The 27,482-nt window shown below is 39.7% G+C and overlaps 1 protein-coding gene across 2 annotated transcripts; it reads right to left on the bottom strand.

Moving 5' to 3' along the window:
• Positions 1-316: 316 nt before the first annotated feature.
• Positions 317-27,037, bottom strand: BBS2 (Bardet-Biedl syndrome 2). Of its 2 annotated transcripts, XM_087420230.1 has the most exons (17): positions 26,762-27,037; positions 21,589-21,820; positions 16,506-16,627; positions 16,148-16,210; positions 15,024-15,101; positions 12,155-12,259; positions 11,985-12,071; positions 8,834-8,969; positions 8,450-8,589; positions 7,432-7,576; positions 7,173-7,344; positions 6,410-6,539; positions 5,323-5,454; positions 4,698-4,835; positions 3,905-4,017; positions 1,593-1,741; positions 317-887 (listed from the first exon to the last, which is right to left on the bottom strand). In XM_087420230.1, the coding sequence occupies exons 1-17, from the start codon at positions 26,876-26,878 to the stop codon at positions 781-783; spliced, it is 2,166 nt and encodes a 721-aa protein (XP_087276356.1). In that variant the 5' UTR covers positions 26,879-27,037; the 3' UTR covers positions 317-780. The 2 variants fall into 2 exon arrangements, with proteins under 2 accessions (XP_087276356.1, XP_087276357.1); XM_087420231.1 differs by lacking the exon at positions 21,589-21,820 and having other exon boundaries at positions 16,506-16,631.
• Between the last annotated feature and the right edge of the window lie 445 nt (positions 27,038-27,482).

Genomic DNA, 27,482 nt, shown 5'->3' with positions numbered 1-27,482 from the left:
GCCCCAATGCCATAAGGTCTTCACTGTATGCGATGAATGTGAAAATAGTCACCCAAATCACTTTCCTGATGCTTATTTCTCCAGAAAACTCAGGCTGAGAAAGGCTGCCCTAGATGATGACACAGGTACATGATTAAAGGAATCTGGGTCCCTGAGTAACTACAGAGAAATCCTTACATAAATGAGAAGTAAATGAGTCATTATGAATCTTGAGGTCTGTCTGCTTCAGCAGCTAACATTACTCCAACTAACACATCGCCTTAATATAAATTTGTTTACATCCACCTTTCAGTGATTAAAAAGAAAGCACACAAACTGAATATCCACATTGTTTTTCTCCACATAATACAAATGGTTCATGCAGTTCTGATATGGTGGTGATTTTATAATCAGTCAACACAAAGTACAATACCTTTAAATTTTAATGAAAAAGTAATCTATTTTAAAATTACAAATTCAATTACAATTTCAAGAGAAAAGATGTATCTATACACCGACTTTACATACATACAGAAAAACTGGACTTTGAAGCCCTAATGTTTCAAAAGCATTCACCTTCCTCCATACAAACCTAGTATTATTCGGCAACAGTACGACTGATTTTAAAAGCAGAAAATGAATACATTTTTCAGATGCAATGCTTTGTTTCATTTGTACAACTCACCAAGGTTGTTTTCATTCTCAGCACCTTGGGTTCACCAGGATGTGATCCAAAGCAAACCAGCCTACATTTTTTGGGAAAAACACTTTCTGGGAACTTCATTTCCTATTCTTCCTCTCCTATGAAGATGCTGTCCCCACCCGCATGATTCTGAACAGCATGTTGATGTTGTTGCTTCGAATCGCATCCCGACAAGCAGTGATCACTTGGTTCTTTGGTTTTCCAACTATACGAGAAGAAACATCAAATAAGTATGATCGGAAAGATTAAAAGTGAAATTATAAATCAGAAGCCAGCTTTAAAACAACATAAAAACTAGGGTAGAAAGAGTTATAGGTAGTGCAAATTTAACTAATTTATTGGTACCACTCCCTAAAAAAGATTCCTTTGTGAGGGAATTTATCACAAACCTAACCCAGAGACCATCTCAAACTTAGAAACCAAAAGTCAGTTTTATAGAAAAGGATCAAAACTCATATCCACCTCACAAAGATTATTTCTAAAAGGAAGTCAAAGCACTGACCTAAAATAGATTTCAGGTATAAATCTCTGGCTATATTTCTGCCTCCTTTGGTTTATTCTACTTTTTCTAAGTTTTAAGTTGGCCACACTCATTAATTTTCAGTCTCCCTTTTTTTCTAACAATGGTAGTTAAGGCTTTCCTCCTGGGTATATGTCACTAGGTTTTTCTTTAGAGGATCCTTGCAGCAAGATCTAAGAAAAGGAGCTGAAAGTCTTTCCCTTTCAAATCTGGAGACTGACTAAAGCCAAACAACAGGCTGGCTGAAACTCAAGTGACTGGTGCCAACCTGAGTGTTAAAGGTATCTTTATAGATAGAGGCCCCAATATGAATTCTTGAAGCTACACCATCTGCAATGGTTCTCACCCCAAAATTGCAGACCAATTACAGCGCTGCGAAAAGAGACTTACCACGCAGACGACCTGCTCTCTGAATCGCCTGATTTACTGCTTTGAGGTTTCCCAACAGCTCTGTGTGATTGTTACAGCGAATTTTATATCCATTTAGCAAGTCTTTATTAAGGCCATAGAGTTCCATATAGCGATTCTTCATTGTTTTCCTGTGTAAATCAATAGGAATTCAACACCACTGTACCTCAATATGGCAGGCTTAAATGAAAAAACTTGTAAACTTCTCAGACACAAAAAGACAGGAAGACACCAGATTCTTAACTGTATTGTTATTAAAACAGTGTAACTGCTAAAGTTTGCTTTGAAAACATTAAGAAGTTCCTATCAAAATATTCTATCTCGGGGCCGGCCCACCCAGTGGCGTAGTGGTTAAGTTCATGTGCTCCACTTCAGTGGCCTGGGGTTCGCAGCTTCGGATTCTGGGGGCGGACCTACACACCACTCATCAAGCCATGCTGTGGTGGGCATCCCACATATAAAATAGCAGAAGATGGGCACGGATGTTAGCTTAGGGCCAGTCTTCTTCAGCAAAAAGAGGAGGATTGGCAACAGATGTTAGCTCAGGGCTGATCTTCCTCACACACACAAAATATATATATATATATTCTGTCTCTTTCAAATAAATGGAAGACAAGTGGCCTTCTGTGGTTATTGGCCCATGGTTTGTTTGAATTCAGGAACCAAGAATTATCGTGCCCACTGTGCAGGGGGTGGGTAGGGAAAAGTGAGCAAGGTGATATGCTATCTTCCAAGTTTCAGATTAATAGTCATTAGACAAAATAGACCTATTCTTAATATTTTTAGACAAATAACAGATTCAGCTTCATATCAAGCCTTTTATCAAAGTTTTAAAAACAAAGGCATAAAATTAAAACCACAATGAGATATTACTACACAACAATGAAAATGACTAAAATAAAATAAACTGATAATACCAAATGCTGACAAGGATGTGGAGCAACTGGAACTCTCCCGCACTGCTGATGGGAATGCAAAACAGTATAGCTACTTCAGAAAATGATTTGGCAGTTTCTTATAAACTTAAACATACACTTACTATACAAGCCAGCAATTCCATTCTGAGGTATTTACCCAAAAGAAATGAAAACATGTCTGCAAAAAACCTGTATGCAAATATTTATAGCAGCTTTATTCTCAATCACCAAAGACTGGAAACATCTCAAATGTCAATTAATTGGTGAATGGATAAACAAAGTATGGTATATCCATACAATGGAATACTTTTCAGCAGTAAAAAGGAATGAACTACTGATACATGCAACAACATGGCTGAATCTCAAAGGCATTATGGTAAGTGAAAGAAGCCAGACTTAAAAGGCTATATGTTGTATGATTCATTTACATGACATTTTGGAAAAGTAAAACTGTAGGGAGAGAAATCAGATCAGCGGTTGCTAGGAACTAGAGGTTAGGAGAGGTACTGATGCTGAGAGGCACAAGGGTGATGGACATATTCTACATCTTGGTGTTTTTTGTTTTTTGTTTTTTTTTTTGCTGAGGAAGATTCGCCCTGAGCTAACATCTGTGCCAATCTTCCTCTATTTTGTATGTGGGTTGCTGCCACAGCATGGCCACCGACAAGTGGTGTAGGTCTGCGCCCAGGAACCGAACCCGGGCCATGGGAGAAGAGCATGCAGAACTTAACCACTAGGCCACAGGGCCAGCCCCTCTACATCCTGATTGTGGGAGTAGCAGTACAACTGTATAAGTTCCTCAAAATTTATTGAACTGTAAGCCTAAAAAGGGTGAATCTTCTGCATGTATATTATAAATTATATATCAACTAACTTGACTTTAAAAAATAAAAACAAATGTATACATCTGAGAGTCTCTAAATGAAAATGTAAGTAATTCAGGAAAAAGGGAATTTAGAGGCTCTTGGTCACTTCTCTCCAGCTTAGCAGTCAAATGCCTAATGCCAGCAACACTTAAACACGCTCCAGTGTCACTGCATATAGTATTCCACTGTATGAATAATCTTAATTTATCCATTATACTCTTGATGCTAATTTGGATTGTTTACGCTTTAGGATTCTTATGAACAATGCCTTTGTGAACATTCTCGTACAAACATCCTGGTTTATATGTGCACAAGTCTCTCTAGGTTATAAACCGGGAGTAGAATTGTTGGGTCATAGGTTATGCACATTTTCAACTTTACCAATAATGCCAAATTATTTTCCAAAGTCATCGTACCAATTTACACTCCTACCAGCAGCATCTGAGAGTTGCTGTTCCATATTGCTGACAATTTTAACCTCGCACTTGTCTTAGCCATGGTAAATACTCACATATCCCTCATCAGACGAGCATCCTCAGCTTGGACTAGCAGACTTCGGATCAGATTAGAATTATCGGCCATGTCAGCGCTGAGCTTCTGATGCACTGAATGATATTCATCCACCTGGAGACCATGAACACTCCAGAATTAAAAAGGCCTCACAAACTTCTTGAAAACTAGACAGACTGAGAAGACACTGTCCACCACATACCAAGGCCCTTTTATTTCTCCTATTCACTTGTACCATCTTAAATATCTCCCATGATTTCATCTCATCAATGAAATAATTAGTCTATGCTGCCTCCAACACTCAAGATGACATTCCATTTGGATTCTTTCCACATCTTAGCATTGGGAGCCCTAGCAACACACATGTTAACATTTTAGGGATTTGGGGTAGGAATGTTATTATAATTTGGGGCCAATCACAATCGTTGTTTTTTTTTCTTTTAAATTTGGGGTGTTGGAAAGCACTAAACCAAAGAGCAATGTAGACACAACAGATAAGATGAAGGGCTAGCAAAGGAAAATATTAATATGATATATTTTTTTAAAAGTATCCTCCTAAACCAAACAAAGAAAGCAGGGTAGTCAAGAGCTAACTCATTTTTATAAAAGAAATCCTTCAACTAGTGAACTCTCCAATACTAGGTTCAATTTTGATTTTAAGAATTTGCAAAAATTCTTTAAAACATGACTATCATATAACATACATATCTGTAGTATCATTAATCTCCTAAGAGAAACATTTCAAACATTAAGACTACCCTGTTCCCACAAATGCATCCAGTAGGTGCCCTCACCTTAACTAGCACCTTTCGTAATTCCTCAAAGTAGACAGGGAACTCTGCTTCTACCTGAAGGTCTTCGATAGCAAAAAATGATGCCATCGACTGGATGACATCACCAGCCAAATCAATATCATCAGTATTTACAGTGATCTGTGTGGAGAAAAAAGAGACAAGTTCAGCATCCTCAGATCTCAAAGACAAACTTAGCTGAAACAGTACCTCAGTTTTCCCACATTCGACACATTTATTGAGCATAAATTTATATGTGGTGATGAAGAAGATAGAGTTTAGCCCTCAAGGAAACTACAAACCAATTCATTATTTCTAGGAGCAGGCTATAGGATCAATCCTCTAGCCTTATAAACTAAACAACAAAATCACTCAAATAGTGAAAATGCTTTTGTTTACCTCTGTATTCTCAATCCTTCCCAAATTAGGCAAGGAAGGGTTGAAGGGAAGGAGGGGGAGGCAGAAAACCGCTGTTCTAGATTATACCTCAGAGTCTAAGACGATTAATACCAACAGATGAAGTTGAAACACGTGATTTTATGGCTTTGAGACTGGTGTCACCCACCTCACTTTGCACTGAATGGTAAACATTACATGAGAAATCTATGCCCACGACAATAAACATTACCTCTCCACTAAGTTTTATTTTTATATACAGCTGGCCACCATTCCGTAAGGATGTGAAACACACTTGAAATGGAGCATTCTGAATGTTAGTGTCTTCTGGTAACAGAAAGTTCTGGTTGAGCCATATAACAACCTTAAAATGAACAGAATGAAATGAACTTCCATTTTTAAAGTACAGTCATTCTTAAGAGTTATCCTTCTTTCTAGTTTTACTGTTTGGTAAACAAACAAAGAATTACATTTCAGCCCCCACTAAGAAAACACTAATCATGCTCCCTTTTCTTACCTTATACATGTTCTTTTTTTTTTGAGGAATACGGGCCCTGAGCTAACATCTGTTGCCAATCTTCCTCCTTTTTTTGTTTTTTCTCCCCAAGGCCCCAGTAGATAGTTGTATGTCATAGTTGTACATCCTTCTAATTGCTCTATGTGGGACGCCACCTCAGCATGGCTTGATAAGCAGTGCATAGGTCCTCGCCCAGGATCAGAACTGGTGTTTCCCTTGCCAGGCCACCGAAGCGGAGGCGAACTTAACCGCTACACCACCGGGCCGGCCCGCACCTTATACATGTTCTTAAGTAATGTTTATAATTATGTCTGGCCCAATAGCATGCATGATTTTATAGCATTTTCAACTTAGACATAATCTAATATGCAGTGTTGAAACAATTCAGGTACGATGCTAATTCTGTTTACACAATAGCTCTTTTCTAACTATATACTGGACAACGTAGTCTGCTTAAAACTTTTCCATTCCGTTCTTCAAAAAAATTTTAAAGTATGAGTACACACACAGCACAGACACAGAGGTACATCCACACGATAAGTAAAGAATAAATTTTAGTATTAATAATAATAGCACTTCACAGATTGCCCAGGTAAATAAGGTGTGTATTTTTTCAAAGTGAGAGAAGATATTTTAGCAATATTTTTGTTACAGGTTAGAAGCCGACTCCAAGCTACATAACTCTTTCATGTCATAATTACTGTTACCAAATAACTCATTCATGTCATTCCCCCCTTCTAGGAAATAACATCCAAAGGATTCTGAAGTGCCAGAGTATTGGGGAAAAAAGCCAGACACTCACCCTCTGTGCCCGTTCTGCAATGGTGAAGTTGACATAACTGAGTGGCTCGCTGCCAGAGTCCGGGCTGGTCAGCGCATACATGGAGAAGCGGGGGAGCTGTCTTGTCAATTCAAATACATGGAACTGGGTGCTTAGGCCAACCAACGGAACACAAGAGAATTGTTTTGCATAGAATGTTATTTCAAAATGCAAGGCCCAGAAAATAAAGTCATTACTGTGTCACCAAGTTGATATTTAAGGGTTTCACTGAAGGAAAAAAACCCCAAAACTTGAGAGTTAAAGTACTACGGTAATGGGGTTTGGGATTTAAAGATAACACGAGTCTACAGACAGACAGACATGCACCAAGGGTTTAAAACACCCTGAAAGGGCTGTGAAAAGCCTTTTATATTCCGCAGATCTGGCAGTTTTTCTTCACTAGCTGAGGTTATATTGAACTCTAATATAAAGGTGCATCCTAACCCTTCTCGTCTTAGTGGCCAAAGCTAGAATCATCAATTAAACGTATTTTTTGAACTTCTGTGATAAGATCATCAGACTAAAACCAGAAAACAACCATCTTAAACATACATACCCTTTATTTTTTATTTTTGAAAGATTTCAAATTAGGGAAATAAAAGATCATGGGAAGGCTTGCCTGGGTGGGTAGAACCATTAAGTGGCTTCTGTGGCCCCACAGAATCCACGGCATAATGGAAAATCTACACATTTTGCTCTCCTCTAAGTGCTGTCTGGAAGTGAACTGTAACTTGCAAAGGGTCACCTGCTTCTGTAACCCACGAAGGTTTTCAAGTGCAGATCCACAGGCACGTCTTTGGGAGGTGTAATTGGGATGTGGATGGAGCTGGAGAGGTTGTGAATGCTGGGGTGTACCACGTGGCTTTCACCTAGAAAAATCCCCTCTGCAAAAATCAATACTGCTCGGATGATGGTGTCTGTACGGAAGAGAGAAAATAGCAGTGCAAGAACCACTCCAAGATGGCACAGGTGCCTACAAATGCCAGCTATAAATAATTTCTTACCATTAGAAGTAGAAATGCACAACTCTGCATGAGCAGCCTGAGTCTCATTCCCCAGATTGACAGAGAGGGCAGTGTGGAGCTTGGTATTGGCTGGGATTATGCCCCCATGCCCATCAGCCTCATTCAGTGGACTGCTCAATTCCGCCTGCAAAACACCCACCCATCCACTGAGTCACCAAAACAGTGAACTAATGCCAATTTTAAATAATGCAGCCATTCAGCTTCAAATGGCAGACTCCCCATTATCTTATTAAGCTGATCCTTCGGAATTCAGATGACTCACCTCACTAGTGCCCCCTTGCTCTACTGGCCTTTTCCCAAGGGAAAACACCCTTGTCCCTTTCTGTGGTTAGGGTCCACTGTACCCCATTCATGCCCTTTACATTTTTCTGTACTGTACTTTTAAATAACAAAAGAAATTCATTTAGTATAACAAACTCAAATATAGTACGCACGACAGGACAAATGAAAGTCCTACTCCCCAGCTCATCCTCCAGCCACTTTGGTAGGTACACGTATACAAACATACACATATACACACACACCGAGTTTTTGTAGTTGTCCATTTTTATGCAAAAAGATAAGAGATACTCTATACACATTGTTCTTGCTGTCTTTCACTCAGTAATACCACAGATATCATTCCCTATCAGTCCAAGCATATACACTTGATTCTTTTGAGCTGCTTAATATTCCCCAGCACATACTCCCTACTACTGATCAACATTTAATTTGCTCCAACTGCTCAATGCTACAAACAGTGCTGCAGTAAATGCCTTTGAACACTCATGCAAATATTTTAGCTACCTGGAAGTGGAATTTCTAGATGAAAGGATACATACCCTTTTAATTCCGACACTAGCAAAAAGGTGGAAGCAATCCACACTTCCACCAGTGGGAAGGAGGGAGCCCACACCGTGGCAGACATCGAAACCCTTATCCTTCTTTCACATTTGCCAATCCTCCTGGTCCTTCTCAACTTTTCAGACTCCCATTTCCCCTTCACATTAGGACCTACCTTGGCATTTTCCTCATAGTTACGGAGTTCTAGCAACAGGTTCTGTTTCTTCTGACTCAGCTCTCGGATCAGGTCCTGCTCTACGCTGGTGTCCATGAGGTTCCCTCGCATCTCAGCTGTGCCTGGCAGGTAGCCCCGGACTGAAGAGAAGGAAAAAACACTCACCAGACTGAAGAATATCCCACATATAGCCAGGTCACTTTTAAGTCATCAATTACCTGGTTCTTAAAAACCAAAAACCTAAGTTCTCATCTTCTTAACTTAGATGAATTTACCAGGACAAGATGATATCATTACAAACACTTTATAGTGGAATTTCCTGGTATTCTGACCTAATCAAATTGAAAATCTGACTTTTCAAGGATTTTTCCCATCCCAATTTACTTTCCCCATCCACTGAGCAGCAGATTAACTGGACGTGGCCATCCATCCGGTAATCTCCCTCTACCACACCAGCAATTGCAGAAGAAAAGTTGTCTTTAAAGATGACCTCTCCAGTGCGGTCACTTCGAGCATCGACCTAAAAATAAAACAAGAACTTGAAAAACTGCTTACGCTAGTGTTTTTTTTATAAAACAGAAAATTTTAAAGTTAAAATCAGCTTTAAAGGTCATTTAGCCTAGCAGTTTTCAAGAGTAGTCCATGGAGCCCTGTGGCTTCCCAGGAGGTGCCTAGGACCATTGGGGCCCGAGGGGACCATAAGAGGCCTCAACCAGCTGTGCTTTCTTCTTTTTAAATAAAGGCTGTTTCACGTATTGGCCTCTACATAATATCTCATTCAGAGAAACGGGCTGGGTGAAAGGCAATACGTACGGTATATACAGTGTAGTGTAAAAGTCTAAACTGTCCAGCTCTGCCACTCACTTTCTATGCGATCTTGGGCAAGTTTCTTAACCATTCTGTGCTTGGTCTCCCCATTTGGGGATCAATAACAAGAACACGAGGAAAGTAACAGTACCTTCCCCTCGGGGCTCTTACAACAGGGCCTGGCACAGAGAAGCGTACAAGAAACATGACCTCCACATAAAAAGTTCATCTTCATTATGTGTAAATGTATACAATATATTTATATCTAAAGTTTGAAAAACGCCACGCTAGCCCAATCTTCCACCACATAACCTTTTGTAATAACCCTGTTTAAGAGTCCCTCTGCCACGTGAAAACTATCCAGACACCTTAGAGAGCCCTCCTGTCCTCTGTGAGTCTCCTCTTCCTGAGAGGCAAACAAATGTCCGATCAGAAACAAATGCATCTCAAAAACAACACTTAAGATGACGATTTTGTTCTAAGCAAGAACACATGTATTATCAATAAAAGGCTAGCTATAGAAAATCTGGTAGAGCAATCATCTCAATGACCAATGCCATTCACTATTTTTGTCTTTTCATAAACATCCTTCTGGGCAAAACTTGGCAACGAAAAAATAAATTTAGGTCATAGCCTACTACTAGCTCCTACCCCTTGTCTGGAATATATCACATTCAAGTATCATGCTATTAATAGCAACATCAGGTAAGCCTGAAAATTATAGATGCTAAAGCCTGTGGAGTAATGAATGGCCTGTATTTTACCAAGGCTCTTAGCACATTAACACAACCTTCTAACTCACTGAACTGAACTTGCTTGTTTCTGGCTACTTAATGGCCTTCACCACTGCATTTCCACAATATTTAGCAAACAAGAGGGTTCATTTGCTAACTAAGAAGCAGGGCTACAAATTAATATTTCTGTGGATATTTTGCTCTTTTGCTTTATCCAACCTGGAGGTTTTGCCCTGGAGGAGAGGATGGCCCTCTAACTCAACAAGTGACCTACTAAAGACAAAGTAAACTGGCTACTTGCATTTATTTAGTATTTTTGCACCTACATTCACATGTTGGATCCGTATATTTTCCTTTTCTATGCTATTTCTTTTAAGTGTAGATATCAGTTTTTCTACTTATGTAAGGAACTGTGTCATTTTCTTATCTTTTTTTACGCCCTGGAACAGATTATATAACAGAAATTCCTTAAAATTTTGAAAGCATTTAACTATAAAAACATCTAAGTCCAGAGTCATATTTGAAGGTAACTTTCAATAACTTCTTTAGTCTAGTAGTTTCTAATTCTTGAATCAATCATAATAATTTATATTCCCCCAGAATATGGTCGATTTTATGGATTTTTAAGTTTCTTAATAAGCAACTACACAATCTTTCCTTATAATTTTTAATACCTATACCAAAAACAAAACCAAGTAGAGAAGCAGGAACCACATAACAGTTTTTTAAAATCTGTTCTTCACACAACACCAAAGGAAGGTTACAAATGTACTGGCCACAAGTAAAGAAAAATCAAAGAAGAAAAGATAGGAATTAGCTGATCTCCTTCAGGCAATCCAGCACTGACAGACAAGAAAGCTAGGGCAAATGGTATCCATGGAGATCTGGCAGCTACGTAGGCAGTTTCTAGCAAGACAATCCTGACTTGCCAAAAGACTGCAGAAAACTCTGATTTGAAGTTAAAAAAGGAAAGGAAGCAAAAAGATTTTATTTTGAAGTTATAGCTGGGAAAACAATATAATGTGATTCTTCCCATTAATTTTAAGTTTTCAGTCAGTCTTGAAGATTTATTAGAAAAGAGCTATATGAACAGTTCATTATTAGCTTATTAAAATTCCTTTTTTTTTTTTCTACTGGCCTACACCTAGGATCAACCTGATCACACTGATTCTTATTCCTTCAACGAAGAGATTTAGAAAGAATCTTCCTGAAGATTTTCCCCCAAATAGGGCTTATAAGACTGAAAGGACACTCACTCACTCTGTAGTGTTGACAACTATAGCAGGAAGAAAAAATGTGGAAAGATTATGAAGTTAAATTTGAAAGCAGAGCCAAAGAATGCAAGTTTATATTCTCATGTTACTGTTCTTTTTTTTTTGTGAGGAAGATCAGCCCTGAGCTAACATCCAATGCCAATCCTCCTCTTTTTTGCTGAGGAAGATTGGCCCTGGGCTAACATCCGTGCCCATCTTCCTCTACTTTATATGGGATGCCGCCACAGCACAGCTTGACAAGCAGTGCGTCAGTGCGTGCCCAGCATCCGAACCTGTGAACCCCGGGCTGCCAAAGTGGAGCAGGTACACTTAACCACTTGCGCCACCGGGCCAGCCCCAAATATTTACTTTCTTTTTTTTTTTTTTTTAGAGGAAGATTAGCCCTGAGCTAACATCTGTTGCCAATCCTCCTCTTTTTTGTTGAGGAAGATTGGCCCTGGGCTAACATCCATGACCATCTTCCTCTACTTTATATGGGATGCTGCCACAGCATGGCTTGACGAGCGGTGCGCAGGTCTGCGCCTGGAAGCCGAACCTGCAAACCCCAGCAGGTCTGCGCCTGGAAGCCGAACCTGCAAACCCCAGGCTGCAGAAGTGGAGCGCGAGAACTTAACCACTACGCCATCGGGCCGGCCCCTCATGTTACTGTTCTGAGTCCCATAGCCAATATATCTCAGTTGTTACCTTGAATTATACCGGAACTCTGCTATTTAAACTCACCTTCCCATTGGACCAACCAGTTATCAGTTCACACACTCCATCAGAATTAAGGTCAAAAGCATGAATGCTCACAGCATGATTTTTGGACTGAAAAGGAATTTCAACAATTAGTACAGAAGCCTCTCAATAAGTATAAAATCCCTGAATATCAGAGGCTGAATCATACTAACTTTAATTCTCCAGTATCGGGCTGTTTTGTCATAAACTCCAACTGTGCCATTGGAAAGGGCATAACCAAATCGACTGCCATACATGGGGCAAAGAGAGGTGATTATCTGCAAAAAAATCATGCATAAAAATACAACATCTTTCCATTAAAGCTCAATTTAATGCGAAGTATGGCTTTAGAAAATTGCATGCCTTGCTACAAGTGTGTTAAAATTAGATTTAAATGCACTTTCAATCCATTAGTGGCGAATGTATCCCTCTTCCCTATGACCCATGTCATCTATTTCAGAGTTGGATAATCAGAATTAAATAAACTCACAAAGTTTGCTGTTTTAGATCAAGCTTATGTGACAAGTTTCAGCAAATTATCTTTAAAAAAACAATAAAATTGAGGGATTAAGGAGAAAATAAGCTGAGTACACAAGATCTAGAATTTGTACAATAGAAGTTATACACACTAAACTCACAATGTTTTAGAGATTATTCCAGTTTCCCTAACTTATAATATCCAATAGTCTAAATTTTAAAGACTTGTAAAATCCACAAATGAATATCCTATGTATATACTTTTCTTTCTATGACATAATTTATTGTTTGCTAGAGATGAAAGACATTTTTTAGAAGAAAACATAATCCTTTGAAAGTGAAAATCCAAGCACGTGGATTTGTGTGTGTGTGTAACAATACACCAAATGCATATACTATACAGAAATATTCATAGGTCTGTTCGAGGATTTAACATCCTGAAAAGGATAAAATTTTAGACACTGAACAAAATTATCCTTTAAAGTTAAAACCAAAGCTTAATGATATCTATGATCCTGCAGATCTACTTTCTAATTCTGACACTAATACAAGAGATATTAAGGAATAAATTGAATAAAGCAGAGAATAGTTATGTAATTTCCTCTACACCTACAGCTTTTCTACAAAACCACCTACTTCACTTAACTCTGAATACAAAGTGCTGTGTAGAACTCCAGAATTATTTAGCTCAAGACATTCTTTTGGCAATACTTAGTACTGTTCAACTGCCAAACGAATTATAATTTTGCTGATCTGCGAAAAGACATTTGAGCTAGGAGAAAAATCAAACCAAGGGGATAGGAAAATGGCCCTGAAATGAACAATTTTATAAAGTCCACATTTTCATAAATTTAGCCCCCGATTCCCTAGGTCCCTTAGTCCTTCATTAGTTCACTAGTTTCTTTCTTTTGTGGACTAGAGGATCGACAGTCACCTCAAATCCCTAGCTCTATTTCACGTTCCTGTCCTTTCCGAGGATTTAGGAAAAAGGTGTTGCAAAGAACGCACTCTCCTCATATCTAATATTGACAATAAACAGAAATTCAACAAAACTTGAACGATTCCCACCAAATGGGAAAAGATTTACTAAAAATTTGAATGAAAGGGAAATGATAATGCAGGACACAGCACCTACAGGCCAGTGATTCTCAAGTTGGTTTTTTTGAGGGGGGAGTAACGGGTGGCAAACCCCTTTAAGAATCTAATGAAAGCTAAGGACCCTCTCTCCAGAAGAACACACTAAGCACAGACACATAAGACAGAACCCCGTGTGCAGACACACGTCTTCAGACGGCTGCTCCTGGCACTCACTTCTCCCCTTCATTTTTCTCCCTCCACAGCTGTCAGTTTACAGTCATAATAACTGCAAGTATATAAATAGTAGGGCTAAGTAAAAATCTATGACTCTTGCTATAGGATACAGGGAAATTAGTTAAAATCAAGGACAACATTTTGTAAATCAATACGTAAATCTGCTTTTTGGTCTCCTTTTCTGGTTAGGGGAACAGAAGCCTGACTTCCTGGGTAGCTTTGTAAGCAGTGAGAGGTAAGGACAAGGGGCCAAGCTGGGTTCTCAGCCAGTGCCCTCAGCTTTTCTGATACGGACTCCCAAACACCACCTGATTAAGTTTTGCAGAATCCCACCATTCTGATCTCTAAGACTCCCTTCTCTTGTTTTGTTTTCCCCTATCCATTTACAACGTTCACAGGCCATGGCTCCTTTATCCTCTTCTCCTTCCTTAATTCCGAATATCCTAATTGTTTCCATCTTGCCCAATCCTGGAAAACCAGCAGCAAATAAATATCCTAAGAATACCAAAACTACAAAGGGTAAGGGCAATCTCTGGACATTGCTTTAAAAAAAATGAAGTTTAAACTCTTTGAAACATCTCAGGTTCAATTACATGAGTAATTCTAATCATAAGGAAACTAGCCAAGTTCTCTGACATCTAATTTTCAAGTTTACCTACAGAAATGTGCCTAGGAAGTACTTAATTTGAATGATGAGAAGACGTATGAAATCTCATTTACACACTTCATTCAACCCCATTTAATAAACATGATGACAAGGAGGAGGAGAAGGCACAAAAGTTCAAATCCTGAGCATGCCATTTAACAACCATGACCTTGTGTGAGTAACTTAACAAAGAAATGGGAACTGATAACAATGCGAATAATAATAATACCTTTCTAAGGGTTGTTGTAGGATTAAACAAGTTAGTTCATGCAAAGCCCTTAGAACAGTGCCTGGCATACATTAGGTGCACAATAAATGGTTGTCATTATTATTATTATCATTAATATGTATTAACTCATGAGAAGAAACACCTTTATGTGCTCCATAATTTTTCTCTGTTTAATCAGTCTTTTCAAAATATATCTTGATACAGGATTTTTAAATGCTTCTTTCTCTGTAACGTACAGGTCTGTTCAATCCGCACCGTTTTCACCCTAAAACTGTTTGGGTCATGAGAAGATGTCCCAGCACTCTCATTTGATGTTACATGTGACTGTGCTGATCTATCTTGCCCAAGGTTACCATAATTCTGAGGTGGCACTTCTTACCTCTGTTTCTGTCATTTCTGCCACAATCTCATCTTCTTTAAAAACGCGGATATCAAAATCCTCAGATCCAACAAGAAGCTGAAAGGAGAAAGAATCGTGCCTATTTCATTAAGCAAATGAACACGGTAAAATTTTCATAAATAAAACCAAAAAGTGCATAATACTTTGTATATTGCTACTGCTATCCAAGATTTTCAATCTCCCAATAATCCAGTGCTCACGAAGGTTCCCTCTAAGGGGAGGGTCACAGATCCAGTCAGTGAAGAAAAAGTGACTACTACAGGCTGCATCCTGCCACCTGGGCTGCACACCCGGCCAGAGCATGTTCTTTCACCAAGCACCTGAAAACGCTCCCTGGTTCGGTGCCTTGCTCTCCCTGCAGATGGAAGCCCTGTTTCAGATACCAGAGCCCGGTATCCATGGACGAGAGAGGGGTAAGTCAGTGCCAACACAGCACTTCACTGGCTGCTCAAGAAGTTCACTTCCAAAGTAACCATTAGAACAACGTCAAAGGCTAAGAGGCCTTCTACAAAACTTTTAAATTCCTGAAAAAGTTGGCCAAAATTGAAAATGACTTACTAATATGTTTCAAAGCACCAGAAGCAAGTGATGAGACTGTGACTATGACTGTGCTCCCATCAACTGTTCTGCCCTCTCTCCCCTTCCTGTGTCTTTGAAACATCATGGCCTTGGGCCGGCCCCGTGGCTTAGCGGTTAAGTGCGCGCGCTCTGCTGCTGGCAGCTTGGGTTCGGATCCCGGGTGCACACCAACGCAGCGCTTCTCTGGCCATGCTGAGGCCATGTCCCACGTACAGCAACTAGAAGGATGTGCAGCTATGACATACAACTGTCTACTGGGGCTTTGGGGGAATAAATAAATAAATAAAATTATAAAAAAAAAAAAAAGAAACATCATGGCCTTGATCTTTGGTATTAGAAAAACGCAAGTGATTTATTGTTCAAAAGAGAGGAGAGAGACAAATGAGGCCAGTTACCTCATCATTTAGGCAACAGAGCACCAGAATCAAATACGAGAAGATAACACTTCTCTCAACACTATTGTCACTGTCATGGGAAAATTACTCAGCGGAACACACAAGAGAAGTACCTCCTCTCCCACATACCTCTTTCTTCCCATCACCGTCAAAGTCACACAAGGCCAAAGAATGAACATTATCTCCAGTAACCTGAAAATAAAACCAAAAATCATTAATAAACTATCTTTTTTCCACTGAATCCAAATATATTAGCTACATGAAAAAGAGGGTTATACAAACCACCAATGGGTGTTATTCAAATTACACATATCCGTTTTTTAATACACAGAATTACATGTACAGAATTATAATGTACAGAATCATAAATATGGTTCTATTTGGTTTTTTTCATTCATTACAGTCAACGGTAAAAAAACAAAAAATGTAAAGAACATTAAAAGTAAAACATTTAAGGGTACTAAAGAGAACATTTTGTTCTTCATACCGTCCAAAAGAGATCATTTCCTTCATAATCAAAACCTTGCAGAGCACAATTTCCACCAATAATTGCAAGAGGAGAGGAAATGTCTCCTAATGTCCCCAGCACAATTGCATTGGCCCCATCTGCTACCTAAGAAGAAAAAAAAAAAAGACATAAAATCTCAGATACAGTCATCTTTATTTTTATTTGGATACTCGAATTCCTCTGTCATCATTTGTGAGAAGCCACGTGGTCTCCTGAGAGGCAGCCAGGGCCGTCCACTGAGGACAGTCTCTGGGGCTTATGTGTGCTTACGCAAGGATGAGCACAGCGCCAGGGTGAATTCAGGCCCTTGGCCTCACTCTAATCTGCTACAATCAACTGCTACAAAATCCAAGGCCCTCTAGGACCACGAGGTTCTAAAGGCCAAATGCTCCAGAGAATCAAGACTTATGCCTTCAAAACACCCAAACTTTTGTAATCTCTATTAACCACTGTGGATGGAAATCTTTTTAATACTTATTACTCAGTTCTCTTACTACTACTCTTTTTAATTATAAAGTTACTAAACAGTACAAATAATAATAAAACAAACATCTATATCCCCACCATCCAGAATTAATGTCCCAGACTTCTTGAATGAAGTACATAAGCATAATTTAATTTATTTTGGAAGATTTGAGGACATCTTTGTAAACACTAATTGTTTATTATACAGGAAAACAGTCCTTACTTATACAATCTTTAAGCAGGAAAACTATAAAAAAAGATTGGCCACAAAGGAAAGAAAAGAATTCATAAGAAATCAAAATGGCTAAATGGCCAATCAATCGAAAATATAGTTAAAATGTAAATAATAAACTGGGAAAAATAACTGCAATATATAAGACAAAGAGTTAATATTTTTGTTAATAAAAGAGTTAATAAAAAGCAAATAAATAAGAAAAGGGTAAACACCTCAAGCAAAAAAAATGAACAGGAAATTCACAAGAAATTCAAATCACCAACAAATATAAAAAATGTTCATTCTCACAATATATCATTTTTTATTTTTCAGATAAGCAAAGACGAAAAATGATAATAGTATCCATCGTTGGTTAGAGTGTGATAAAACAGGCACTCTCATATTCTGAGGGGGAGGTGAAAAAACAGTAGTCTTTCTACAGATCAATTGAGCAATATCTATCAAAAATCTCATTTAAAAAAAGGATTTTATGGTATGGAGATTCCTCAAAGAATTAAATATAGAAATACCCTATGATTCAGCTGTCCCACTACTGGGAATCTATCCAACGAACCTGAAATCAACAATCCAAAGAGGCTTATGCACCCCTATGTTCATTGCAGCATTATTCACTATAGCCAAGAAGTGGAAGCAATCCAAGTGTCCCTCGACTGATGACTGTATCAAGAAGATATGGTATATGTACACAATGGAATACTACTCAGCCATAAAAAAGACAAAATCATCCCATTTGCAACAACATGGATGGGCCTGGAGGGTATTATGTTAAATGAAATAAGCCAGAAAGAGAAAGACAAACACTGTATGATCTCACTCATATGTGGAATATAAACCAACACATGGACAGAGAAAACTGTATTGTGGTTACCAGGGGCAATGGGGGTAGAGGGTGGGCACAAGGGGTGAAAGGATACTTATATATGGTGATGGACAAACAAAAACGTACAACTCAAAATTTCACAATGTTATAAACTATGAAAACATCAATTAAAAAAAAAAGGTTTTTAACTTAGCAACTGTAAAGCTGAATCCTTGTGATCGTTAATTTTATGTCTCAACTTGGCTAGGTCATGGTACCCAGATATTTGGTCATACATTATTCTAGATGTTTCTGTGAATGTATTTTTTAGATGAGATTAACATTTAAATCAATATACTTTAAGTAAAGCAAATTACCCTCTATAATGTGGGTGGGCCTCATCCAATCAGTTGAAGGCCTTAAGAGAAAAAAGACTTATCTCCCCTGACAAATAAAGAATTCTGCCACTAGACTGCCTTTGGACCCGAGTTTCATTTTTTTTTTTTTTTTAAATATTTTATTTATTTATTTTTCCCCCAAAGCCCCAGTAGATAGTTGTTTGTCATAGCTGCACATCCTTCTAGTTGCTGTATGTGGGACGCGGCCTCAGCATGGCCAGAGGAGCCGAGCGTCGGTGCGCACCCGGGATCCGAACCCGGGCCGCCGGCAGCGGAGTGCGCACACTTAACCACTAAGCCACGGGGCCGGCCCTGGACCCGAGTTTCAATACCAACTCTTCCCTGGGTCTCCAACCTGCCTGCCCTTTCTGCAAATTTTGGACTTGCCAGCTTCCACAATCGCATGATCCAATTCCTTAAAATAAATCCCTTTCCACTCCCTCTCTCTCGCTCTATATATATATACAAATCCTAGTGGTTCTGTTTCTCTGGAGAACCCTAATACAGTCCTAAACTCAATTTCAGTCTTGTACAAAAACACAGGAAGAGTATCTTTGTGACCTTGAAATAGGCAAAGATGTCTTAGAAAGACAGAAAGAGCACTAACCATTAAAGAAAACAACTGAACAGCTAGACTTCATCAAAATCGAAAACTTTTGCTCACCAAAAGCCACCTACTTATTGGAATGAGTCATGTACTGGAAGAAAAATATCTGTTATATATAAATAGGACAAAGAACTTGTACCCAGTATTGCCATGCACTGCATACTGACATTTTGGTCAACGACAGACCACATATACAACAGTGGTCCCACAAGATTAGTACCATACAGCCTACATGTGTAGTAGGCTATACCATCTAGGTTTGTGTAAGTATACTCTATGACGTTTGCACAATGACAAAATCACCTAACGACACGTTTTTCAGAATGTATTCCCATCATTAAGCAACATATGACTGTATATCCAAAGAATATCTAAAAATCAATAATACAAACTAGCAATAAAAAATAAGCAAAAGACTCAGACACTTTACAAAAGAAGACATATAAATAGAAAATAAGCTCAAGAAAAAGCATTATACATCACTGGTCATGAGGGAAATGTGAAATGAAACCACAATAAGATACCACTTTATACCTACTAAAAGGGCTAAAATTAAAAAAAACTGGCAACACCAAATGTTGACAAAGAATGTGGAGCAAATGGAACTCTCATACATTGCTGATGGAAGTGTGAAATGGTACAACCACTCCTAGGTATTGACCCAAGATAAATTAAAACATACGTCCACAAAAAGACTAGTACAAAAATGTTTATAGCAATTTATTTATAGCTAAAATTTATAGCTAAAATTTATAGCAAATTTTATTCATAATTGCCAAAAACTGGAAACAACCCAAATGTCCATCCCACATCTATCATCAGAAGAATGGATAAACCAATTGTGGCATATTCATGCAATGGAATACTACTTAGCAACAAAAAAGAACTACTGCTATGTGCAACAACATGGATGACTCTCACGGACATGCTGAGTGAAAGAAGCCAGACACCAATGAGTATATTCTATATGATTCCATTTGTATGAGGTTCAATAACAGGGAAAGCTAATCTAGGGTGACAGAAATCAGAATAGTGAATGTCTATGGGGAATAGGAATTGACTGGAATGGGGCAAAACAATATATTCTGAAGTGATGGAAATATTCCATATTTATATCAGGTAAATAAAAATATTCCATATTTTTATCTATATTTTTTATAATACAGATCCCTGTATTGGTCACAGGGATCAAAACTCACTGAACTGTATACACTTAAGGTTTGTACATCTCACTGTATGTACATTTTACCCCAATAAAAAAAAAAAAACCAAAAAAAAAAAAAAGTAATTGCATCTCTAGGAACTCATCCCTAAGAAATAATCAGAGAAATTGGCAAACACATATATGCTTATCAAAGTATCAATTGTAACACAGAAACTATGGAAATACAAATACGCAACAATATGGAATTGATTAAACAAATTATGATATATTAACATAATTAAATACTATAGAACCAATAAGAATGATGCATAGATATATAGTAACTTCATATAAAGATGTTTACAATATATTTTTAAATAAAAGGCCACATGTAATAGCCAGGGAGTGGAAACAACCCAAATATCCATTAACTGATAAACGGATAATAAAATGTGGTATATACACACAAGGGAATGTTATTCAGCCATAAAAAGAATGAAGTACTGATACACGTTACAACATGGATCAACCTGGAAAATATTATGCTAATAAAAAAAAATGGGTCACAAAAGACCACATATGATCCTATTTATATGAAATGTCCAGAATAGGCAAATCTATAGAGACAGAAAGTAGATTACTGGTTGCCTAAGGATGAGAAATTGGGGGAAAATGAGGAGTGACTACTACCTGGTACAGGGTTTCTTTTTGAGATAATGAAAATGTTCTGAAATTGATTGTGGTGATAGTTGTACAACTCTCTGAATACACTAAAACCACCGAATTGTATACTTTAAATGGGTGAATTATATAGTATATGAATTATATCTTAATAAAGCTATTATAGAAAAAAGTAAAAGGCTACATATATATAGTATGGTCTCATTTTGTAAAAAAAATTTCACTTAGTAAAAAGTCTGGGTAAATGAACTTGAGTGTTATTTCTAGATGAAAAAATTATGGGTAATTTTTTTTCTTTTTGCTTCCCTATCTTTTCTATAATAAATATGAATTACTTGGGTATTGAAGATGAAGTAGCCTGTAGATGGCAGGCAATAGTAAGTGTTTCTCCTATAAACTACTGTACTAAACTTTAATGCAAAGCCACCAGGAGACCTGTTTGCTGGCTTCCTCACTCTTGGCTGAATTCTCAATAGGAGATCTTGACAGATGGTGGTATCACAGATAGACTTCATGAGAGACAAGCTGGAGTGTCACCAAGTGGTTACCAACCATGACCAAATAAATAAATGTCAAATAGATAAAGCAGATGTAAACGGCAAAATCTCCATGCTGTTTAACTACACTACAACAGCCATATAATAAATAAAATAAATGTCTGATCTCTTTCCAGCATAAAAAACCAATGGGCATTAATGGGTAATGGAAATATTATGGTTATAAAGGGGTATACTTGCCTCTCTGTAGAATAAATCTGAATTATTGTAGACATCATAAGCCAAAAGATTAGTCTGTGTCCCCACTAAAAGGGCATCATAGCCAAGTTCTGGGTTCAGTACTCCTGCAGTCAGGCAGCTGACTGCCTGGTTAATGTTGAGAAGTGAAACATCAGATTCCAAGGGGCTCTGGAAGACCCTGGATGCACTGAAATGCTGGCTCCGTGTATGAGGATTGTGAATAAAAACCTAAAACAAAAACAGTTAATTACATTCTCTTAAAATACCAAAAATGTAAAATTAACATACATTTTTTAAAAGACCCAAGTTATTAACAGGTATCAACATTAACAAGAGGTCACTTTAATCACCTCATGCACTTAATGGACAGTTCTGTGCACTGCTAGCTTTCAATCACCAGGAATTGTGGAAATTCAGTGGTTCTTAGCCTTGTAAAGAACAAGATCTAGTTGTTGCTTGCTGGGGCAGTTGATATGCTACCCACCAGCAGGGAATCGAAGCACTTTTAAAAACCAGCCTTGGCCGGCCCTGTGGCTTGGTGGTTAAGTGCGCGCGCTGCGATGCTGGTGGCCCGGGTTCGGATCCCGGGTGCGCATCGAGGCACCACTTCTCCGTCCATCCTGAGGCCGAGTCCCACATGCAGCAACTGGAAGGATGTGCAGCTATGACATACAACTATCTACTGGGGCTTTGGGGGGAAAAAATAAAATAAATAAAATCTTTAAAAAAAAAAAAAAAAAAAGAACAAGATCTAGTTGTTGCTTGCTGGGGCAGTTGATATGCTACCCACCAGCAGGGAATCGAAGCACTTTTAAAAACCAGCCTTTTCCTGATTCACTGAAAGGAAGCTGCTACCAGCTACCCACGTGATTGCCACACACCAAGAAAGATCACAGAAAACAAAATAAAAACTTCCTTTAGTATCTTTCATCCAAGCACCTAATAAATTTACTTCCTAACCCTTAAAACAGGTAGTTTTAAAGTCTGGTAATTAGTAAATCTGTTTTACAAACTTAAACTGAGTCACACAAATCAGGCTTCTTGAAGGGTTTCATAGTCTATACTAGTAAAACAGAATTCAATAATTAGCCCAAAGTTAATTAACTTTGCAGTTTCAACTATCATAAATGTAATCCCCTGAGTGTCTGGACAAATCATTCAATTTCCTTGGGCTTCATGTGTAAAAAGGAGGTTTGGCCTATACCATGGATTCTCAAGAGGGGCAATATCGCTCCCAAGAGGGTAATTGGGTTTGGGGTGGGGGAATCTTAGATATTAGAATGGCTTGTGGGGCCGGCCCAGTGGCTTAGCAGTTAAGTGCGCGCATTCCGCTACTGGCGGCCCGGGTTCAGATCCCGAGTGCGCACTGACGCACTGCTTCTCCAGCCATGCTGAGGCCGCATCCCACGTACAGCAACTAGAAGGACGTGCATCTATGACATACAACTATCTACTGGGGCTTTGGGGAAAAAAAGGAGAAGGATGGGCAATAGACGTTAGCTCAGAGCCGGTCTTCCTCAGCAAAAAGAGGAGGATTAGCATGGACGTTAGCTCAGGACTGATCTTCCTCACAAAAATAAATAAATAAATAAATAAACTGTTTAGAATGGCTTGTGGACCTCCAAAGGGCTGCAGTACAAAAACACTACACAGTATATCTGTGGTATTAAAATTTCATTAGGGAAATTTTCATTGTCTAAAAAAAGTTTCACAGGGGGGCAGTATGAAAAAAAAAGGATGAGAAACACTGGACTAGAGATCCTTTAAGCCCCTTCTAGTTCTAAAATTCGCTAATTTTAAATAAGTATTTCTTCCCTTTGGTATAAATCCAAAGAGTTAATTTTAAACTATTACCTAAACAAGACAGCCTATTCACAAAAAAATAATTTTCAAAAGACTTGATTAGAAATACATAGAAAAGGTGTGTAGCTACTGAATACCGCATTCATGTTCTCATTTGTGTAATACTTTACAAGATGCTTTTATAAAAGTCCCTGCATTTGATCCTCACAACAAGCCCTGATTTGCAGATGAGGTCAGAGGGTTAAGGCCCTTTCCCAAGGTCTGGCGACTGATAAGTGCCAGGGCTGACAGGAAGCCTGGAGTCTGTATCCAGACCCTAAGCTCTAGCCGCCACAACTTACTTTCTTTTATAACAGTCCTGAACAAAAGAATTCTTTTGGAATCTTCTAGTAATTAGATATGCCGAGCAAGAACAGGAGAGAAATAACTTATGGACTTCATATTCCTTGTAATAGGAATGGAAAGGGTTTGGGGTTTGTTGGCAAGAGCAACAAATCCCAGGAGTCTGACTTCTCCCAAGATCCCCTCCTGCTGTTCTCTGCACACAGAAATCGAGTCCCCAGGAGACCTACCTGTCCCTCAGGAAGCTCAGTCACACAACAAATGGATCACTCCCAGTGCCTTCAGCCAAAGGACTGGCTGACGTTCACACAACATGTGTTCTAGCTTAGGGGGTGCTGTTGACAATATAAATGCAACTAGGCCCCTCAGCTCCATGGGGAGAGGAAAAATGTCCCCAGAGAAAAACACAAATGTTCATCTTGCAAGAAACCCCTTTTAAAAATATCCTAGCTCAGGCTCAGAGACCAGATCCCAGTAAGTCAGCTCCACGTTCACAACAGAGTCCCACTTACAATGACAAAACCCTGTTTCTAGAGATGCAGGCACCAATGGTCAAGGAGGGCTTTAGCCTTACCTGGAATGGTTAATTGTTTTTAAAGGAGAATATATTTGAGTATTACTTGGATCATAAAGTATTATCAATTTTTTTTAAAGTCTCAAGATAAAAGATCAGGTCACAACTTTTCAAATTTGTTTAAAGTTCTCAACATAAAGTGTCCAATTATACAGGACATAGGACCTTCTCTCTCTCTTTTTTTTTTTTTTTTTTTTGCCATCTTCAGAAACAGACCTAGCTAGAATCAAGTGTTCCTGCCTCCCACTCTAGGTCACATTCGAATGAAAGGGCTTCCATAGAAACCCCTGCCTGATCTTCCTGCTTCTACTCCTACACTCCCCTCCCAGCATCTCTGTTGCAGTACCAGCCAGTTATCTTTTATCTAAAGCATAATCAAATCCCATCACCCAAAACCCAAAGTCTTTATCATGGCCCTGTATGATCTGGCCCTGGCTACCTTCCCTCATTCCATTCCAGCCCCAGCAGCCTCCTTGTGTTCCTGACACACATCAAGCATATTTCCACCTCAAGGCCTTTGCCATTGCCGATCCCTCTACCTGGAAGGCACTTAGCCCACCTATCTGCAGGGCTTGTTTCCTCTTTTCCTTCAAATCTCTGATCCACAGTTACCTGATCAGAGGCCTATAGGATCACCCTGTCTAAAACAGTACCTGCCATCATCCCCAACCTCTTACTCTGTTTTTCTCCTATGGAAACACTGTCTTTGTATGTGTGATATAGATAGATTTTTTTTCTGTTAACTGTCTGGCTCCCCCTCTCAAATGTAAGCTCCGAGTGGGTGAGACCTGTTTGTCAATTCACCCTTGCCCCTGCAGAGCGAAGAACAGTGCCCAGCATAGAAAGCCCTCAATAAATTAGGGGCTGAGCTAACGTCAAGGGGACCTTTACAGCCCATTCATTTAGCTGCTAAGCATCTACAGCAGAATCAATATGAATTACTTTTCAGCATTTGACAGTGCCTCTTAACAATAACAACTAACATTATTAGGTGCCAGGCCCTGTGCTAAGGGTTTTACTTCATTATACTACTCAATGAAAATGAATCATTGCTTTTTCACTTATGTGTCCCAAGGCATATCACACGAGATGACATACGAGATAGGTGGAAGTGTCTTGAAAACTGTAAATCATTATATAAATGTTACTAAGGGCCGGCCTCATGGTTTAGCGGTTAAGTGCTCGCGCTCCACTACTGGCGGCCCAGGTTCGGATCCCGGGTGCGCACCGACGCACCGCTTCTCCGGCCATGCTGAGGCCGCGTCCCACATACAGCAACTAGAAGGATGTGCAGCTATGACATACAACTATCTACTGGGGCTTTGGGGGAAAAACAAATAAATAAATAAAATTTTAAAAAATTATAAATGTTACTAAATCGACACTATGTGGGAGAACATGCCCTCTAATCTAGTTGAGTGACCTCTAGCATTACTTGAATTTCTCTGAACCGCTATTCTAGTCAGTAAAGTGGGAGTAATAAAAAGAAAATAATAACAGCTAACAATTAGTGACCATTTTCTATATGCCAAGCGCTTTACACGTATTAACTTATTTAGTCCTTATAACAACTCTATGCTGTAGATACTATTATTAAGTACCTTGCCCAAGGTCATGAAATTAGTAGGCACTAATGCTGCTGCCCTTGGCACTGCAGCAAGGATGCTGAGATAATTAATGTAGTAAGGCTGTGTACCTGTTAGAAGTTATGACGCCTGCTGTCACTGTATCCCACGTCTTTGGGGCATGCCTCCCTCAATACACAGTGCCTTGATTTGCCCTGTCTGGTGTCCTTCCGGACTATAAGCTTTCTGAAAGTAGAGACTCTAGCTTCATCTCTGAATCCCTAACACCTAGCACAAAGGGGTGTTCAGTAAAAGTCTGGTGACTGTTGAATGACCATGTCTTTTTCACGTCTGTGACCCCCACACCTCGCACAGCAGCTGGCAAATAAACAGGTACTTAGTGAATAAATCATGGAAAGGACGTGAGTGTACATGGACAAAGACCAAAGGTGCAATTTGAATCATTTAATTTAGGGATCTTTGGGTTTTTTTGTTTTCCTTTTTTTCGGTAAAGTTGCTTGGCTCGAGAGGCTCTCTGAGATAGTGGAAGGAGTTTCAGAAGGACAGGCAGAGGCCCTGGGCTCGAATCTGCGGTCTGCTACTACTCCGAGGCCCGACCAAGCCCCTTCCCTCTGGGGACTTCTCTTCCCTAAGCTCTCTATCTGTGCAGGGACTCCGACACTGTCCGAGCCTAATGCCTGAAGACAAAGTTAACTGCTCAGATAAGCCGTGACGCGAGACCCCACTCTTCCTGGTTACTCCGAGCGGGATGGAGAGCTAGGGCGACTGCCGACCGGTTGCCGGGCAACCCTGGCTGGGGGCGGGGTCGGAGACCGAGGGGCGGGGACCCGAGGGGCCCGGGCTCCGAGCGGGTGGAGCGGTTACCTTGCCCGCTTGGGTGGCGGCCGCCAGGCACGGGTGAGTCCCGTCGTAGCGCCCTATGGCCACCATGCGGGGGCTGATTTTGTGGCGCAGTTTCAGGGTGAACACGGGCAGCAGCATGATGGCGGCGGCTCTGGGAAGGAGGGCTGGCGGCCCGAGGCTGGCGCAGTGGAGCCGCCCCCACCCGCGGCGGCGAGGGGCGCGGGGAGCAGCCCGGCCCCGCTCGGGCTGCCTCAGGCCTGGGGCGAAACACCCCAGGGCTGAGGTAGCCCGCTGGCCGCCGACTCCTTCTGCGGCTGCGCAGGCCCGCCCAGCTCCTTCTGCGACTGCGCAGGCTCCGCCCAGCTCCTCCTGCAGCTGCGCAGTGGAGCCTTGCGCTTGGCTGAGGTTCAAGTTGGTAGTGTAACTGACCCACTCCTCCGTCTTGAATGCCTGTTCTGCCCTTTGCTTTAGCTGTTGTGTTGATGCAAACCACAGTAGTTACTTGCACTAAGTATACCAATTCTCTCAAAAAAAAAAAAAAATCATGCTTTAGACTCTCGTTTAAATGGTCTACCGCCTTTTGTAAGATTCCCTATATATTTTTAAATGCAAACATGTGAAATTAAAAAGTCACGAGGGGCCACCCTGGTGGCGGCATAGTGGTTAAGTTCGTGCGTTGTGCTTTGGTGGCCTGGAGTTTGCAGGTTCAGATCCTGGGCGCGGACATACACACTGCTCATCA

Source organism: Ceratotherium simum, chromosome 30 (genome assembly GCF_057802395.1).
Source record: "Ceratotherium simum simum isolate JZ-2026a chromosome 30, ASM5780239v1, whole genome shotgun sequence".
In the NCBI taxonomy this organism is placed as follows: Eukaryota; Metazoa; Chordata; class Mammalia; order Perissodactyla; family Rhinocerotidae; genus Ceratotherium; species Ceratotherium simum.
Note: the sequence above shows the minus strand (reverse complement) of the source record. Positions and strands in the feature narration are given on the sequence as shown.